Source organism: Protomyctophum parallelum (genome assembly GCF_964188405.1).
Source record: "Protomyctophum parallelum genome assembly, chromosome: 6".
In the NCBI taxonomy this organism is placed as follows: Eukaryota; Metazoa; Chordata; class Actinopteri; order Myctophiformes; family Myctophidae; genus Protomyctophum; species Protomyctophum parallelum.
This window is the reverse complement of record NC_139701.1, coordinates 48,262,706-48,281,632: the sequence shown is the minus strand read 5'-3', so window position 1 is coordinate 48,281,632 and position 18,927 is coordinate 48,262,706. Positions and strand designations below refer to the sequence as shown.

The 18,927-nt window shown below is 47.8% G+C and overlaps 4 protein-coding genes across 4 annotated transcripts; all 4 read right to left on the bottom strand.

Moving 5' to 3' along the window:
* Nucleotides 1-1,454: 1,454 nt before the first annotated feature.
* On the bottom strand, nt 1,455-2,489 carry LOC310860057 (kelch domain-containing protein 3-like; the record flags this gene model as incomplete). Its single annotated transcript, XM_083766819.1, has 1 exon — nt 1,455-2,489. The coding sequence occupies one exon, from the start codon at nt 2,487-2,489 to the stop codon at nt 1,455-1,457; it is 1,035 nt and encodes a 344-aa protein (XP_083622945.1).
* A 7,630-nt stretch (nt 2,490-10,119) lies between these two features.
* On the bottom strand, nt 10,120-11,154 carry LOC310860056 (kelch domain-containing protein 3-like; the record flags this gene model as incomplete). The annotated part of the gene is made up of 1 exon (XM_083766818.1): nt 10,120-11,154. The coding sequence occupies one exon, from the start codon at nt 11,152-11,154 to the stop codon at nt 10,120-10,122; it is 1,035 nt and encodes a 344-aa protein (XP_083622944.1).
* Nucleotides 11,155-12,474: 1,320 nt separating this feature from the next.
* Nucleotides 12,475-13,512, bottom strand: LOC310860054 (kelch domain-containing protein 3-like; the record flags this gene model as incomplete). The annotated part of the gene is made up of 1 exon (XM_083766815.1): nt 12,475-13,512. One exon carries the CDS (start codon nt 13,510-13,512, stop codon nt 12,475-12,477), a length of 1,038 nt encoding a protein of 345 aa, XP_083622941.1.
* A 3,959-nt stretch (nt 13,513-17,471) lies between these two features.
* LOC310860053 (kelch domain-containing protein 3-like) lies at nt 17,472-18,494 on the bottom strand (the record flags this gene model as incomplete). Its single annotated transcript, XM_083766814.1, has 1 exon — nt 17,472-18,494. One exon carries the CDS (start codon nt 18,492-18,494, stop codon nt 17,472-17,474), a length of 1,023 nt encoding a protein of 340 aa, XP_083622940.1.
* Nucleotides 18,495-18,927: the final 433 nt, after the last annotated feature.

Sequence of the window (18,927 nt, the reverse complement as noted above, 5' to 3'; positions counted from 1 at the left end):
GGGTATTCAAAAAATAGAAGATTTACAACCTTTGTTCACACACACGATTTCTCACATTTTGGCTAAAAAGGCTATAGGCCTACATATCATTTTGGGGGGTCCTTGGTCAAGGTTTGAGCACCATATCAGACAACTGTTTAGCTAGGATTTAGGCCTGAAGGTGTTAATCAGACCAGTGTGTGTCCAGTGGAAACCTCGTATGAATCTGATCTCAGGTCAGAATGGTTTAAGGAGCAGCCTGTAAAACAATAAATCTGATCTTTCACTGAATTCTCTGTGCGTGCGTGCGTGCGTGCGTGCGTGCGTGCGTGTGCGTGCGTGCATGTGCGTGCGTGATAAATCCATCATACCTCACAGTCAGCTGCCAACGTTTCACAGCAAACTGAAAATGCATTAAAATCGCATTAAAATCGTGTGAGTCTGTCTGGAGGTTCGGCTCGGCTCTATTTATTGTGTGGAAGCCCATTTCTGACACCGACTTAAAAAGACCTGAACTCGTAATTCCCACAAACAAGATATAGGGAATTGGGAGAAAAGGAATCCAGTCACAATTCCGCCGTTTTTAAACCACGTTCAACAGGGCATAAGATATAATTTCCGGTCATGTCATTCTAGGTAAGGAAAGGAAAGGTACTATGTTTACCCAGGGTAACTGGACTAAGGAAAGGAAAGGTACCATGTTTACCCAGGGTAACTGGACTAAGGAAAGGAAAGGTACCATGTTTACCCAGGGTAACTGGACTAAGGAAAGTAAAGGTACTATGTTTACCCAGGGTAACTGGACTAAGGAAAGTAAAGGTACTATGTTTACCCAGGGTAACTGGACTAAGGAAAGGAAAGGTACTATGTTTACCCAGGGTAACTGGACTAAGGAAAGTAAAGGTACTATGTTTACCCAGGGTAACTGGACTAAGGAAAGGAAAGGTACTATGTTTACCCAGGGTAACTGGACTAAGGAAAGTAAAGGTACTATGTTTACCCAGGGTAACTGGACTAAGGAAAGGAAAGGTACTATGTTTACCCAGGGTTAGTACCTTTCCTTTAGTCCAGTTACCCTGGGTAAACATAGTACCTTTCCTTTCCTTAGTCCAGTATCCCTGGGTAAACATGGTACCTTTCCTTTCCTTAGTCCAGTTACCCTGGGTAAACATAGTACCTTTCCTTTCCTTTTACCATGGATGTGGGAAACACAGCTACCTTCTATGAGGGTTAGGGTTAAGACCCAAAGACTAAGACCAAAGACCGGCCCGCCTCAGACAGACTAAGACCAAAGACTAAGACCAGACCAGCTCAGACAGTTAAATAAAACAATACCTTATAATGAAAAAAAAAAAGTCTTAGTTAACCTTGTTAACTCTTTTAGCTTTTAACCCATTTTGGTGTTTTACACCCTCAGGCCGGGAACCCATTTTGGGGTTCTGTATAAATATTTGAAGTTTTTCAGAAAACTTAGGTTAGGTTTTAGAGGCGTGGGTGGTTTCCACCTGGGTTACACCAGTCGTGGCTGCCAGTTCCCACCTGATGTTGTGTGGGAGTCCAGACTGCTCCAGACCGTACTGAATAACTGCTAGCTTACATAATGTCTTGAGGCTAGGACTGAAGTCTAAGACATACAGGTCAGTGGATTTACCCTCACCCCCAAAGAGCATGATACGATCTCCCACCATGCAACAGCACATCCTAGACGTCAGAGGCGGGCGTTTCCCCTTGGGCTCAACCTTCTTCCAGGAGAAGGTCTCTGGACTGAATTTCCACAGATCATTGAAGAAGGTCTGGTTCCAGTTCCTGCCACCAAATATGTACAGCTCTCCATTGTAGGTAAAGGCTGAATGATCGTAGCGTCCTTCTAGTAGAAGCTGTGTAGAAGGTGTGTCCAGCCAGAGGTTGGTCTCTGTGTCAAACACTCTGATGGTGTTGTAGTTCTGACCCCCCCACCCTCTCCAGCCTCCAAATACAAACATCTTTGTCCCAATGATGGTAGCAGAGTGACGTTCTGTAGCAGGAGGTGGAGTTCCTCTGGTGTTAATTAAAGTCCAGACCATTGTGGTGGTGTCCAACTTGTAGATGTCATTAGTCCAGTTAGTCCCGGTCCATCCTCCATGAATATAGATGACCTTCCCCAAAACACAGGCTGAGTGGTTCATCCTCTCCTCTGGAATGGTCCCAGAAACCTGTGGTTTGAACCATCTGTGGGCGTCGACATCAAATGCATAAAGCACATTGCTGTTAGCATAACCTCCCCAGAGGTAGACAGTGTCTTCAATCAGCAAAGCTGTGTGGCTGGAGGGAGCAACACGGTGAGGTTTTCCTCTTCCAGGGGTCACAAGGGTCAACTTCCTCCAGCGCAAAGACACTGTGTTGAAGACGTTCACATCAATCTGCTTGTCGTTAGCAGTTCCACCGAATGAGTAAACGTGGCGTCCGAATGCAACAGCCTTGTTCCAGTAAAGCTTTGGAGCTCCGTCCAGATGTAGCGTCCAGCAGAACATTTCTCACACCGTAGATCAGGTTGGATTTAATCACGTCTCACTCTGGAACACAATGCAGTCCTTCTGCTGCGCTCGCCCTCACTTATTGGTTCAGTGGTGCACATGTCACGCAAAGCTCTGACCAATCGGCAAGGCCCATGAGTCGGGCCGGCCAATCCAGGAAGCCGATGACCGTTAGATAGATAGATATATATAAATTCTTTATTGATCCCAGAGGGGGAAATTCAGATGGTCCCACAGGTCATACAGGTTACAAATACAGCACAAAAAGGGTTAAAAAGAAAGACAAATAATATATTAACCCATTCTGAACAGGAACCCATTTTGGTGTTAGCATCATGTTATGCTTTAGCTATTGAAAAATCGAAGAACGACTGACATTTTTAGAATCTGATCTCAGGTCAGAATGGGTTAATCAGACCAGTGTGTGTCCAGTGGAAACCTCGTATGAATCTGATCTCAGGTCAGAATGGGTTAATAACTAAAAACTAAAACCCTGCAGGCCATGAACCCTGCAGGCCATGGCGTTGAACCCTTGTACACTCAAGACACGCTCCATATATGGCCATATATGAGGCAGCGTTGGCCGAACGGTTTGCGGAGCGGTCTTGATATCGGAAGGTCGCTAGTTCATATCCCCGGACCGGCACGTTAAAGTGACCACCGCTGAAGTGCCCTTGGACAAGGCATTGAACCTGTACCATGAAATGTTCTATGAGCAGGACCTGGCTGTAAACAAGTTCTCTATCGTGTTCGAGACTGGCTCTCCACTACATATTATTAAATATGTACGGGAACTGACCCCACAGGGCAGTGTTCATGGATATCTCTTTAAGACACATCTACTATGGTGGCCCTGCCCAGATGCCAATCAGCTGGCTATTTAAGCCCCATCTGTGCAGAGCCACTTCGATTTTTTTATTTCCACGAGCAGACGTTTCGTGTATCTCAGCAGTTTTGACACTTATTAAACAATATATATATATATATATTTAGAACTACAGCTGCGTGGCACACAGTCCACTTACCGGAGGTAAGAAGAGAGCCGGTCGTCGTTACGACTCCTCTCAGGGCGCCGCGTAGCTCCATCGAAAAATCAAACAAACAGCAACAGCAACAAGCTGCAGTGCCTAATCCGCTAGACAGTGGAGGAAGCCTCAGCCTGTCCGTGCGTCCGTCCCTAGTGAAACCCGACCACGTTGGGGGAAACTAGGAGACGGCGTTCGGTGTGGCCAAAGCCAAGCGCGAAGCCGACCACGTTGGCGACGCCTTGGTTCCCTGGCTGCAGAAGCGGTGAGAGAGCCGGTCGTCTCGACGACTCCTCTCAGGGCGCCGCGTAGCTCTACTGATAAAACAGCAGCAACAACAAGCTCAGTGCCGAATCCGCTAGACAGTGGAGGAAGCCTCAGTCTTGTCCGTGCGTCCGCTCCCTGGGACGGCGTTCGGTGTGGCCAAAGCCAAGTGCGAAGCCGACCACGTTGGCGATGCCTTGGTTCCCTGGCTGCAGAAGCGCTGTGAGACCCCGAGCGAAACCGACCTCGTCGGTGGACCTCCTGGTTGATCATCGCGGCTGTACACTGTTGCGGCGGGTAGCGGGGTAGAACCCAGAGGAGCTGACCTAGTCGGCGTACTCTGAGGCCATCTACGTCGCTGATCGTTGCCGCCGTGGTCCGGCCAGACCACACGGCAGAGAGTGTAAACAAACAATTCCAGCGTGTTCCACTTCCTCATTGACAGGTTGACATGAGCGTCATAGTGTAGGAGGGATTCCCGTCAGGGACGGCTGCCCAGACTGCACTGTGCCTCATGGTTCACAAGAGAGCGGTGTGGCTCAAAGATCAGGAGACAAAAACTCCCGATGACCCACCGTGTCAGGCGCTGCAATTAAATCGCTTACTTACTCTGTCACAATTGGTTCTGGTTAATATATACTTATATGCTTATAAGTATGATAATGGCTACAACACCACACTATGCATGTGTACTTGTAGGCCTACTGGAATGATATACAAAAGCTCCAGTGTGCTTAATGTCAGATGGTTTTGTGCTAGAGCGCCTCAGAGCGGCTGAGCAGTTTATGTACAACCTCTTCCAGAGGTCCATAACTCTGCTGGTGACACAAAACAAACTGTGGACATTGATTTGGTATGGACTCTGTCCTAACAAAGAGAGAGCACACTGAGAATCCGTGTCATGGGGATGTCTTAGGGTACCATGTTGCCTTGATTCGTTTATGCAGCATTGTGAGATTCTGCAAGGGGTAGATTATGACCCCTCACGTTCAAGCAATTACTATGTGCCCAGTGTCCACTCCCTGTTGAGCACAGTCCGAGTTAAAATATGGTGTACAATACAAGATGTATACATATATGTATATATAGGTACACATATAATAAATAATATAGGTATATGAATATATCTATATAGAGACAAGAGGAGATGGAAACAGCAGGGGTTTCTCAGGCTGCATGTGGAGCTCACATGCCCACAGAGGATGGCCATGACCAGTGTGTGTCCTGCGGGGGCCCTGGTATGAGGACCCCGCCCCCGGTACGAATGGTCTCATCCTTCCAGCTGAAGCTGGAGGGGCCATGGGGGCCTGGTTTTAGAGGCAAAAGACCAGTCGTTTCCACTGACAGACTAAAACGTCCCATAGAAATGTCATTTTTATGTGAACGTGTATGCTAATTGTATACAGCTGTGACTCTGTCTCCAAGACAATTTTTTCTCAAGGGAGACAAATAAAGACTACCTTGAACCTTGTCCCAGGTTGGCAGAGCTGGGTGAGCTAAGCTCAGGCTATAGCTCCACCTCTTTCCTGCCCTGCCTGGTATGGACAGGTCTGTAAAGAAGGATTTAGTGAAAGTTTTCTGTGAGACTACTTACGAGTGTCAGCAGCCTATTAATGCACTACAGTGTGCAGTTTAGGGAGCGAGCGTTGACTCGCCCTCTCGGGTTAGCTGTTGTCTCGTTTGTAGGTGAGACTAACAAATTCCTTGGGGTCAGACGGCCATTAGAGCACACTATACACTACAGGGTATGGTTTATTGTTTATTGAATGGATCCCCGTTAGCTGATGCCGAGGCGACAGCTAATCTTCCTGGGGTCCATATGAAACGGACATACAAAAAATACATGAATACATGTATTGTTGATGTTACGCCAGCTTACACGCCTGTGGTGTAGTTCGGTATTGTGGATCTGGGTTCAGTGACACAAACAGAACGTGCTGGGTCAGTCGAATGTTTCCCTTTATGTTGGGCAGTCATCATAGCGCACTATACTGTCATATTTCTGGCGAGGCGTCAGCTCACGCGACAGTGGTGTAGTTCTGTCACAGACAGGACATGCTGTGTCTGTCCGATGTTTGGTGACACAGACATGACATGCTGGGTCTGCCAGGAAGTATGCCTGAATCTCAGCCATTGGCACACTATAGGGCGTATTGCTGACGGGGTCAGCTCATGCGTCCGTGGTGTGGTTCTGTCACAGACAGGACGTGCTGTGTCTGTCCGACCTTTGGTTGAAGGCAAATTATGCAGGCATTATAGCGCACTATACTGTCGTATTGCTGGCGGGGCGCCTGCTTACGCGACCGTGGTGTAGTTCTGTCTGTGGATCTGGTTCCCCAGTGACACAGACATGACATGCTGGGTCTGCCAGGAAGTATGCCTGAATCTCAGCCATTGGCACACTATACGGCGTATTGCGGACGGGGTCAGCTCATGCGTCCGTGGTGTAGTTTCACGGTGAAGCCGGGCTCAGTAACACAGCAGAGCGTGCTGTGGCTGTCGGGCAGAGCACACGATACAGTATACAGTGTGTCACGGCGAGCCGTTTACGCACCTGGGTGTGACTCTGCGGGGTAGAATCCGGTTACCGGTCTGAAACCACAGAGAAAGCTCTTCTCATCCAGAGAAGTCACGAAGTCATGGCTATCTAGGCGCAGCTAGCCAACACAGGGCTATTTTGTCAATGCCACCGTCACCTGCTTACACGGCGCTTCGGTGACCATAAGGGTCCTGATCTTATTGAGGAGCTACAGCGACTGGCTTCATGCTTCCCAGGCAGTAGCAGCGGGCAAGACTATTCGGGTGTGGCGCCTTCGGTTGCCACAGTCCGAGCTGCAGCAGGAAGGCCGAGCTCGTCCAATGAAGCTGCCTGTTTAGCCATTGGCCTTGTTAGGCCAGGAGGTCAGTGCATTGCTCCAACAAGCTAAGAAGGCTTGTGCAGATGAACAGATGCAGGAGGTGATGGCAGGAATGCTCCATCATGAGCAACTTGCCTCAACGGCTCCTCAGGCTGCGCAACCCCAGTTAGGTTTGGCAGCTCCAGGGGCCTACGGGTCCGGTTGGAGGCCAACCGGCGGGGTATGGCTAGATGTGCTCAGCACACCGAGCCCACTCCTCAGTCCTGACAGTTCAGGGAACCCAGCCCCCACATGCTGTCTCTCGAGACAGTGGCGGTCAATTCAGGTGGACCCCTGAGTAGGTTCCACCATGTCAAGGGTTGTATCACTCTCAAGGTCGTCCTCAGACGAGCCCTCCATCGTCGTTTCCAGTCATCCTGGTTCTCCATCTGGTCAGTTTGTTGGTACTTTGCGCTCCGGCGTCATTCTTGAGTACATCCACGTATGTTAGCGTGGGACGTCCTCGTGACCGGTGCCTGTTTGGTGGATCCCACAGCACTAGTTTGCTGGCTGGCATCTCTTGGCAGTTGAGCCAGCTGGTGCCTCCGCCCCTTAGGGCTGAGGGCGGCCACGGTGCACTGCGTCCCCCCGGCTCCCCTGAACATGCGGCCAGTGCATTATCTGTCCTTTACGGTCAGGCACTATGCAGGCGTATTGCTGACAGTGTCAGTTTACATGTATGAAACGTGTATAGTTACGCCGGTTCACACAGCAGAGTGAGTGTGAAAAGACTGTCATGGGGGAGCAGAACCACCAGAAGGGCGTATTACGGCATGGCCGTTAAGCGCCTGGGTGTAATTGTGTGGGGGAAACCGGTTATCGGAGCCACGGAGTGAGCTCCCTCCTCGTCCGGGGGTAATGGGCTATGCCGGTGACCTTGTGACACGGCGGACCACTGTCCCACACAAGGTCAACACAAGGATCACCCAGTTACTGAAGGGTGCTCGCACATTAGGTCGGCAGTCCCCCCACGGGAGGTGGTACTGTCTGCCTTGCGGCATGAGCCAATTAAGCGTGGACACTTGGGTGGCTTCTCGCAGGACAGCATTCTTGCTGTTAGCAGTGTCAGCCACAAGAATGTCCCTATGAGTGCATGAAGGATGCTGCCACTTCCTGCATGGCATTGGTTAGGTGGTGCTGGCACCAATCCCTGCATTCTTTACCATAACGGCCTGATCAGAGTACGAGCCAGTCAGCCTGTTGAGTTGCACCCTCCCCACCCTCCTAAGCAGGGTGGTGAAGCAGGATTGCAGTCACGGTTGGGCCCTGTCAGGGCCTCTAATGGGCCAAACTGTTTTAAGCAGATGGTCTCCAAGACTGGGCTCCCTCATTGGGTTGTGAAACAATCTAGCAGGCATATAGGTGGGCAGGGATGTGGGCACAATCCGTGCAGGGCCTTGTGGCCCATGCACTGATGACGAGATGTCCCTCTATCTGAGATCTGCGTGACGGACTCTGTGTCGATGCCGTCCGCATTTAGCAGGTTATACCAGTGTGGTATCCATGTGACAGCCAGCACCCTCCTCACTGAGTGGGCTGGGCTCCGCATCAGGACACGGCTTCAACAGTCTGTTGGCCTACTGTCCGACGGGCTGACTTGAGCGGGAGTGCATGACTGCAGACTGCAGTAACCTGGTTACATTTCCCGAATGGCACCCTGGTGCTCAGAGGAGCTCAGGTTAGGGCCCCGCCAGTCCTGTTTGGGGGCCAGGCCGTTAGCCCTGGAGGCTCTATGATGAGCCCCCTTAAAATAATTTAGTCAGTGAGCCTGACATGCTGTCACTCAAGACAGCAGTATTATATAGTCACGTCTGCAAGGAGAAATGTGGGAGTTGCGAGCGCTGTCAACCCATAACACGCTCGGCCGGGTGATGGAGTAGTTTTACACCTCGACCCAACCTTCTCCCCAAGGTTCTCTCAGGGGCACATCTCAATCAGGTGATTGAGCTCTGTCCTCTCTTTACATGCAGACGGATGAAGTGTGCAGTGGTGTATCTCTGACAGAGATCTACACAGCAGTGACATGGGCGACTCTGCCTACATTCACCCTGTCCTACCGATGGTGGCATCCGCTCCCCCTGTGGGAGTCGCTCCTGCGTGCTACTCAGCGGTAGGGTCACCGGCACCTTGACCGGTCAGGTCGGCCGGGCATCTGACGGGCTGGCTTGAGCAGCCCTTCACCCCGGTGGTCACTGGCCTAGCATCGTGCTGGGCCAGCTGAGCCTAGGTGGCATCTTGCGCCTAGGCCACGAGTATTACTTACTTGTTATGAATACTGAAGTTTTGGAGCATTTTGGCGAGCACCTGTGACTCATGGCGCTCACCACTTATAGGCTCGGATGGAATTCAGGTTAAACTGCCTCGGGCTGCCGCGGGGGCAGCTGGTCTGCTTATTTCCTCGCGGTGTGTCTTAGAGAGTTCCCGTACATATTTAATAATATGTAGTGGAGAGCCAGTCTCGAACACGATAGAGAACGGAGGGTTACACTGTAACCCAGGTTCTCTGAGTGGAGAGACTGGCTCTCCACGAAAGAGCCGCTTCCGAAATTCGTGTCAATCAAGTTAATCGAAGTGGCTCTGCACAGATGGGGCTTAAATAGCCAGCTGATTGGCATCTGGGCAGGGCCACCATAGTAGATGTGTCTTAAAGAGATATCCATGAACACTGCCCTGTGGGGTCAGTTCCCGTACATATTTAATAATATGTAGTGGAGAGCCAGTCTCCCCACTCAGAGAACCTGGGTTACAGTGTAACCCTCCGTTCTTGAGCTTAGTCCAGTTACCCTGGGTAAACATAGTACCTTTCCTTTCCTTAGTCCAGTTACCCTGGGTAAACATAGTACTTTCCTTTCCTTAGTCCAGTTACCCTGGGTAAACAATAAACATAGTACCTTTCCTTTCCTTAGTCCAGTTACCCTGGGTAAACATAGTACATTTCCTTTCCTTAGTCCAGTTACCCTGGGTAAACATAGTACCTTTCCTTTCCTTAGTCCAGTTACCCTGGGTAAACACAGTACCTTTCCTTTCCTTAGTCCAGTTACCCTGGGTAAACATAGTACCTTTCCTTTCCTTAGTCCAGTTACCCTGGGTAAACATGGTACCTTTCCTTTTCTTAGTCCAGTTACCCTGGGTAAAAATAGTACCTTTCCTTTCCTATTACCATGGATGTGGGAAACACAGCTACCTTCTATGAGGGTTAGGGTTAAGACCCAAAGACTAAGACCAAAGACCGGCCCGCCTCAGACAGACTAAGACCAAAGACTAAGACCAGACCAGCTCAGACAGTTAAATAAAACAATACCTTATAATGAAAAAAAAAAAGTCTTAGTTAACCTTGTTAACTCTTTTAGCTTTTAACCCATTTTGGTGTTTTACACCCTCAGGCCGGGAACCCATTTTGGGGTTCTGTATAAATATTTGAAGTTTTTCAGAAAACTTAGGTTAGGTTTTAGAGGCGTGGGTGGTTTCCACCTGGGTTACACCAGTCATGGCTGCCAGTTCCCACCTGATGTTGTGTGGGAGTCCAGACTGCTCCAGACCGTACTGAATAACTGCTAGCTTACATAATGTCTTGAGGCTAGGACTGAAGTCTAAGACATACAGGTCAGTGGATTTACCCTCACCCCCAAAGAGCATGATACGATCTCCCACCATGCAACAGCACATCCTAGACGTCAGAGGCGGGCGTTTCCCCTTGGGCTCAACCTTCTTCCAGGAGAAGGTCTCTGGGTTGAATTTCCACACATCATTGAAGGTCTGGTTCCAGTTCCTGCCACCAAATATGTACAGCTCTCCATTGTAGGTAAAGGCTGAATGTTGAATGCGTCCTTCTGGTAGAAGTTGTGTAGAAGGTGTGTCCAGCCAGTGGTTGGTCTCTGTGTCAAACACTCTGATGGTGTTGTAGTCCTGACTCCACATGCAGCCTCCAAATACAAACATCTTTGTCCCGATGATGGTAGCAGAGTGACATTCTGTAGCAGGAGGTTGAGTTCCTCTGGTGTTAATTAAAGTCCAGACCATTGTGGTGGTGTCCAACTTGTAGATGTCATTAGTCCATTCAGTCCCGGTACATCCTCCATGAATATAGATGACCTTCCCCAAAACACAGGCTGAGTGGTTCATCCTCCCCTCTGGAACGGTCCCAGAAACCAGTGGTTTGAACCATGTGTGGGTGTCGACATCAAATGCATAAAGCACATTGCCGTTAGCATAACCTCCCCAGAGGTAGACAGTGTCTTCCATCAGCACAGCTGTGTGGCCCTCACGCCTGGAGGGAACCTCATGGTGAGGTTTTCCTGTTCCAGGGGTCACAAGGGTCAACTTCCTCCAGTTCAAAGACACTGTGTTGAAGACGTTCACATCAATCTGCTTGTCGTTAGCAGTTCCACCGAATGAGTAAACGTGGCGTCCGAATGCAACAGCCTTGTTCCAGTAAAGCTCTGGCGCTCCGTCCAGATGTAGCGTCCAGCAGAACATTTCTCACACCGTAGATCAGGTTGGATTTAATCACGTCTCACTCTGGAACACAATGCAGTCCTTCTGCTGCGCTCGCCCTCACTTATTGGTTCAGTGGTGCACGTGTCACGCAAAGCTCTGACCAATCGCCAAGGCCCATGAGTCGGGCCGGCCAATCCAGGAAGCCGATGACCGTTAGATAGATAGATATATATATAAATACTTTATTGATCCCAGAGGGGAAAATTCAGATGGTCCCACAGCTCATACAGGTTACAAATACAGCACAAAAAGGGTTAAAAAGAAAGACAAATATATTAACCCATTCTGAACGGGAACCCATTTTGGTGTTAGCATCATGTTATGCTTTAGCTATTGAAAAATCGAAGAACGACTGACATTTTTAGAATCTGATCTCAGGTCAGAATGGGTTAATCAGACCAGTGTGTGTCCAGTGGAAACCTCGTATGAATCTGATCTCAGGTCAGAATGGGTTAATAACTAAAAACTAAAACCCTGCAGGCCATGGCGTTGAACCCTTGTACACTCAAGACATGCTCCATATATGGCCATATATGAGGCAGCGGTGGCCGAACGGTTTGCGGCGCGGTCTTGATATCGGAAGGTCGCTAGTTTATATCCCCGGACCGGCACGTTAAAGTGACCACCGCTGAAGTGCCCTTGAGCAAGGCATTGAACCTCTACCATGAAATGTTCTATGAGCAGGGCCTGGCTGTAAACAAGTTCTTGAGCTTAGTCCAGTTACCCTGGGTAAACATAGTACCTTTCCTTTCCTTAGTCCAGTTACCCTGGGTAAACATGGTACCTTTCCTTTCCTTAGTCCAGTTACCCTGGGTAAACATAGTACCTTTCCTTTCCTTAGTCCAGTTACCCTGGGTAAACATAGTACCTTTCCTTTCCTTAGTCCAGTTACCCTGGGTAAACATAGTACCTTTCCTTTCCTTAGTCCAGTTACCCTGGGTAAACATAGTACCTTTCCTTTCCTTAGTCCAGTTACCCTGGGTAAAAATAGTACCTTTCCTTTCCTATTACCATGGATTTTGGAAACACAGCTACCTTCTATGAGGGTTAGGGTTAAGACCCAAAGACTAAGACCAAAGACCGGCCCGCCTCAGACAGACTAAGACCAAAGACTAAGACCAAAGACCAGACCAGCTCAGACAGTTAAATAATACAATACCTTACAATGAAAAAAAAAAAGTCTTAGTTAACCTTGTTAACTCTTTTAGCTTTTAACCCATTTTGGTGTTTTACACCCTCAGGCCGGGAACCCATTTTGGGGTTCTGTATAAATATTTGAAGTTTTTCAGAAAACTTAGGTTAGGTTTTAGAGGCGTGGGTGGTGTCCACTCGGGTTACACCAGTCATGGCTGCCAGTTCCCACCTGATGTTGTGTGGGAGTCCAGACTGCTCCAGACCGTACTGAATAACTGCTAGCTTACATAATGTCTTGAGGCTAGGACTGAAGTCTAACACATACAGGTCAGTGGATTTACCCTCACCTCCAAAGAGGATGACACGATCTCCCACCATGCAACAGCACATACTATTCAACCTATGTGGGGGTTTCCCCTTGGGCTCAACCTTCTTCCAGGAGAAGGTCTCTGGGTTGAATTTCCACACATCATTGAAGGTCTGGTTCCAGTTCCTGCCACCAAATATGTACAGCTCTCCATTGTAGGTAAAGGCTGAATGACCCACACGTCCTTCTGGTAGAAGCTGTGTAGAAGGTGTGTCCAGCCAGTGGTTGGTCACTGTGTCAAACACTCTGATGGTGTTGTGGCACTTGTAGTACTGACCCCACCACCCCCAGCCTCCAAATACAAACATCTTTGTCCCGATGATGGTAGCAGAGTGATGTTCTGTAGCAGGAGGTGGAGTTCCTCTGGTGTTAATTAAAGTCCAGACCATTGTGGTGGTGTCCAACTTGTAGATGTCATTAGTCCATTCAGTCCCGGTCCGTCCTCCATGAATAAACATGACCTTCCCCAAAAGACAGGCTGAGTGGTTCCTCCTCCCCTCTGGAACGGTCCCAGAAACCAGTGGTTTGAACCATGTGTGGGTGTCGACATCAAATGCATAAAGCACATGGCAGTAAGGATAACCTCCCCAGAGGTAGACAGTATATTCTATCAGCACAGCTGTGTGGCTGGAGGGAACCTCAAGGTGAGGTTTTCCTGTTCCAGCGGTCACAAGGGTCAACTTCCTCCAGCGCAAAGACACTGTGTTGAAGACGTTCACATCAATCTGCTTGTCGTTAGCATTTCCACCGAATGAGTAAACGTGGCGTCCGAATGCAACAGCCTTGTTCCAGTAAAGCTTTGGAGCTCCGTCCAGATGTAGCGTCCAGCAGAACATTTCTCACACCGTAGATCAGGTTGGATTTAATCACGTCTCACTCTGGAACACAATGCAGTCCTTCTGCTGCGCTCGCCCTCACTTATTGGTTCAGTGGTGCACATGTCACGCAAAGCTCTGACCAATCGGCAAGGCCCATGAGTCGGGCAGGCCAATCCAGGAAGCCGATGACCGTTAGATAGACAGATATATTATAAATACTTTATTGATCCCAGAGGGGGAAATTCAGATGGTCCCACAGCTCATACAGGTTACAAATACAGCACAAAAAGGGTTAAAAAGAAAGACAAATAATATATTAACCCATTCTGAACGGGAACCCATTTTGGTATTAGCATCATGTTATGCTTTAGCTATTGAAAAATCGAAGAACGACTGACATTTTTTTAATCTGATATCAGGTCAGAATGGGTTAATCAGACCAGTGTGTGTCCAGTGGAAACCTCGTATGAATCTGATCTCAGGTCAGAATGGGTTAATAACTAAAAACTAAACCATGGATGTGGGAAACACAGCTACCTTCTATGAGGGTTAGGGTTAAGACCCAAAGACTAAGACCAAAGACCGGCACACCTCAGACAGACTAAGACCAAAGACTAAGACCAAAGACCGGCCCACCTCAGACAGTTAAATAAAATAATACCTTACAATGAATTAAAAAAAAAAAGTCTTAGTTAACCTTGTTAACTCTTTTAGCTTTTAACCCCTTTTGGGCGGGAACCCCTTTTGGTGTCTTACACCGTCAGGCCGGGAACCCATTTTGGGGTTCTGTACAGTATGTACAGTATTCAAAAATGTATGCTGCTATATAAATATTTGAAGTTTTTCAGAAAACTTAGGTTAGGTTTTAGAGGCGTGGGTGGTTTCCACCTGGGTTACACCAGTCATGGCTGCCAGTTCCCACCTGATGTTGTGTGGGAGTCCAGACTGCTCCAGACCGTACTGAATAACTGCTAGCTTACATAATGTCTTGAGGCTAGGACTGAAGTCTAAGACATGCAGGTCAGTGGATTTACCCTCACCCCCAAAGAGCATGATACGATCTCCCACCATGCAACAGCACATCCTAGACGTCAGAGGCGGGCGTTTCCCCTTGGGCTCAACCTTCTTCCAGGAGAAGGTCTCTGGGTTGAATTTCCACACATCATTGAAGGTCTGGTTCCAGTTCCTGCCACCAAATATGTACAGCTCTCCATTGTAGGTAAAGGCTGAATGATCAAAGCGTGCTTCTGGTAGAAGCTGTGTAGAAGGTGTGTCCAGCCAGTGGTTGGTCACTGTGTCAAACACTCTGATGGTGTTGTGGGACTTGTAGGTCTGAACCCTCCAGCCTCCAAATACAAACATCTTTGTCCCGATGATGGTAGCAGAGTGACGTTCTGTAGCAGGAGGTGGAGTTCCTCTGGTGTTAATTAAAGTCCAGACCATTGTGGTGGTGTCCAACTTGTAGATGTCATTAGTCCATTCAGTCCCGGTCCATCCTCCATGAATATAGATGACCTTCCCCAAAACACAGGCTGAGTGGTTCTCCCTCCCCTCTGGTACGGTTCCAGAAACCAGTGGTTTGAACCATGTGTGGGTGTCGACATCAAATGCATAAAGCACATGGCAGTAAGGATAACCTCCCCAGAGGTAGACAATATATTCTATCAGCACAGCTGTGTGGCTGGAGGGAACCTCAAGGTGAGGTTTTTCTGTTCCAGCGGTCACAAGGGTCAACTTCCTCCAGCGCAAAGACACTGTGTTGAAGACGTTCACATCAATCTGCTTGTCGTTAGCATTTCCACCGAATGAGTAAACGTGGCGTCCGAATGCAACAGCCTTGTTCCAGTAAAGCTTTGGAGCTCCATCCAGATGTAGCGTCCAGCAGAACATTTCTCACACCGTAGATCAGGTTGGATTTAATCACGTCTCACTCTGGAACACAATGCAGTCCTTCTGCTGCGCTCGCCCTCACTTATTGGTTCAGTTGTGCACATGTCACGCAAAGCTCTGACCAATCGGCAAGGCCCATGAGTCGGGCCGGCCAATCCAGGAAGCCGATGACCGTTAGATAGACAGATATATTATAAATACTTTATTGATCCCAGAGGGGGAAATTCAGATGGTCCCACAGCTCATACAGGTTACAAATACAGCACAAAAAGGGTTAAAAAGAAAGACAAATAATATATTAACCCATTCTGAACGGGAACCCATTTTGGTATTAGCATCATGTTATGCTTTAGCTATTGAAAAATCGAAGAACGACTGACATTTTTTTAATCTGATATCAGGTCAGAATGGGTTAATCAGACCAGTGTGTGTCCAGTGGAAACCTCGTATGAATCTGATCTCAGGTCAGAATGGGTTAATAACTAAAAACTAAAACCCTGCAGGCCATGAACCCTGCAGGCCATGGCGTTGAACCCTTGTACACTCAAGACACGCTCCATATATGGCCATATATGAGGCAGCGGTGGCCGAACGGTTTGCGGCGCGGTCTTGATATCGGAAGGTCGCTAGTTCGTATCCCCGGACCGGCACGTTAAAGTGACCACCGCTGAAGTGCCCTTGGACAAGGCATTGAACCTGTACCATAAAATGTTCTATGAGCAGGGCCTGGCTGTAAACAAGTTCTTGAGCTTAGTCCAGTTACCCTGGGTAAACATAGTACCTTTCCTTTCCTTAGTCCAGTTACCCTGGGTAAAAATAGTATCTTTCCTTTCCTTAGTCCAGTTACCCTGGGTAAACATAGTACCTTTCCTTTCCTTAGTCCTGTTACCCTGGGTAAACATAGTACCTTTCCTTTCCTTAGTCCAGTTACCCTGGGTAAGCATAGTACCTTTCCTTTCCTTAGTCCAGTTACCCTGGGTAAACATAGTACCTTTCCTTTCCTTAGTCCAGTTACCCTGGATAAACATAGTACCTTTCCTTTCCTTAGTCCAGTTACCCTGGGTAAACATAGTACCTTTCCTTTCCTTAGTCCAGTTACCCTGGGTAAACATAGTATATTTCCTTTCCTTAGTCCAGTTACCCTGGGTAAACATAGTACCTTTCCTTTCCTTAGTCCAGTTACCCTGGGTAAACATAGTATATTTCCTTTCCTTAGTCCAGTTACCCTGGGTAAACATAGTACCTTTCCTTTCCTTAGTCCAGTTACCCTGGGTAAACATAGTATATTTCCTTTCCTTAGTCCAGTTACCCTGGGTAAACATAGTACCTTTCCTTTCCTTTTACCATGGATGTGGGAAACACAGCTACCTTCTATGAGGGTTAGGGTTAAGACCCAAAGACTAAGACCAAAGACCGGCCCGCCTCAGACAGACTAAGACCAAAGACTAAGACCAAAAACCAGACCAGCTCAGACAGTTAAATAATACAATTGAATGAATGAATGAATAGTTTATTTCGATCTTTCAGAGGGAGACATTACACATAAACAGTTTACTTTTTCTTTTGTGATCAAAAGGGCATAGGCAGAAGCTTAAAGCTTATAAGTGCCTATCCTTATCTCAACGTGCTCCAACATACTGTTGAAGACATGCATAACAATCAACACAAAAAACAAAAAAACTAAAAACAAATGACATTTATAGAAGAATAGAAAATTAAACAAACCAAAAGCAAAAACAGAAAAAAAAACAGACACCGAGAAAGACAAAAGAAAAAAAAAAGAAGAATAGAAAATTAAACAAACCAAAAGGAAAAAAAGACAAAAAAACAGACAAAGCCAAATGTTATACTAAGTCCAACTCTACATGGCATAAACATAGCTCAGCTCCCTACTCATTCCAGGTTATATCCATGCAATAATTCCTGTTTGAGGATTTGAGGACAATACCTTATAATGAAAAAAAAAAGTCTTAGTTAACCTTGTTAACTCTTTTAGCTTTTAACCCATTTTGGTGTTTTACACCCTCAGGCCGGGAACCCATTTTGGGGTTCTGTATAAATATTTGAAGTTTTTCAGAAAACTTAGGTTAGGTTTTAGAGGCGTGGGTGGTTTCCACCTGGGTTACACCAGTCATGGCTGCCAGTTCCCACCTGATGTTGTGTGGGAGTCCAGACTGCTCCAGACCGAACTGAATAACTGCTAGCTTACATAATGTCTTGAGGCTAGGACTGAAGTCTAAGACATACAGGTCAGTGGATTTACCCTCACCCCCAAAGAGCATGATACGATCTCCCACCATGCAACAGCACATCCTAGACGTCAGAGGCGGGCGTTTCCCCTTGGGCTCAACCTTCTTCCAGGAGAAGGTCTCTGGACTGAATTTCCACAGATCATTGAAGGTCTGGTTCCAGTTCCTGCCACCAAATATGTACAGCTCTCCATTGTAGGTAAAGGCTGAATGACCGTAGCGTCCTTCTGGTAGAAGCTGTGTAGAAGGTGTGTCCAGCCAATGGTTGGTCTCTGTGTCAAACACTCTGATGGTGTTGTAGTACTGACCTCTCCAGACTCCAAATACAAACATCTTTGTCCCGATGATGGTAGTAGAGTGACGTTCTGTAGCAGGAGGTGGAGTTCCTCTGGTGTTAATTAAAGTCCAGACCATTGTGGTGGTGTCCAACTTGTAGATGTCATTAGTCCACTTAGTCCCGGTCCATCCTCCATGAATATAGATGACCTTCCCCAAAACACAGGCTGAGTGGTTCTCCCTCCCCTCTGGTACGGTTCCAGAAACCAGTGGTTTGAACCATGTGTGGGTGTCGACATCAAATGCATAAAGCACATGGCAGTAAGGATAACCTCCCCAGAGGTAGACAGTATATTCTATCAGCACAGCTGTGTGGCTGGAGGGAACCTCAAGGTGAGGTTTTCCTGTTCCAGCGGTCACAAGGGTCAACTTCCTCCAGCGCAAAGACACTGTGTTGAAGACGTTCACATCAATCTGCTTGTCGTTAGCATTTCCACCGAATGAGTAAACGTGGCGTCCGAATGCAACAGCCTTGTTCCAGTAAAGCTTTGGAGCTCCGTCCAGATGTAGCGTCCAGCAGAACATTTCTCACACCGTAGATCAGGTTGGATTTAATCACGTCTCACTCTGGAACACAATGCAGTCCTTCTTCCGCGCTCGCCCTCACTTATTGGTTCAGTGGTGCACATGTCACGCAAAGCTCTGACCAATCGGCAAGGCCCATGAGTCGGGCCGGCCAATCCAGGAAGCCGATGACCGTTAGATAGATAGATATATATAAATTCTTTATTGATCCCAGAGGGGGAAATTCAGATGGTCCCACAGCTCATACAGGTTACAAATACAGCACAAAAAGGGTTAAAAAGAAAGACAAATAATATATTAACCCATTCTGAACAGGAACCCATTTTGGTGTTAGCATCATGTTATGCTTTAGCTATTGAAAAATCGAAGAACGACTGACATTTTTAGAATCTGATCTCAGGTCAGAATGGGTTAATCAGACCAGTGTGTGTCC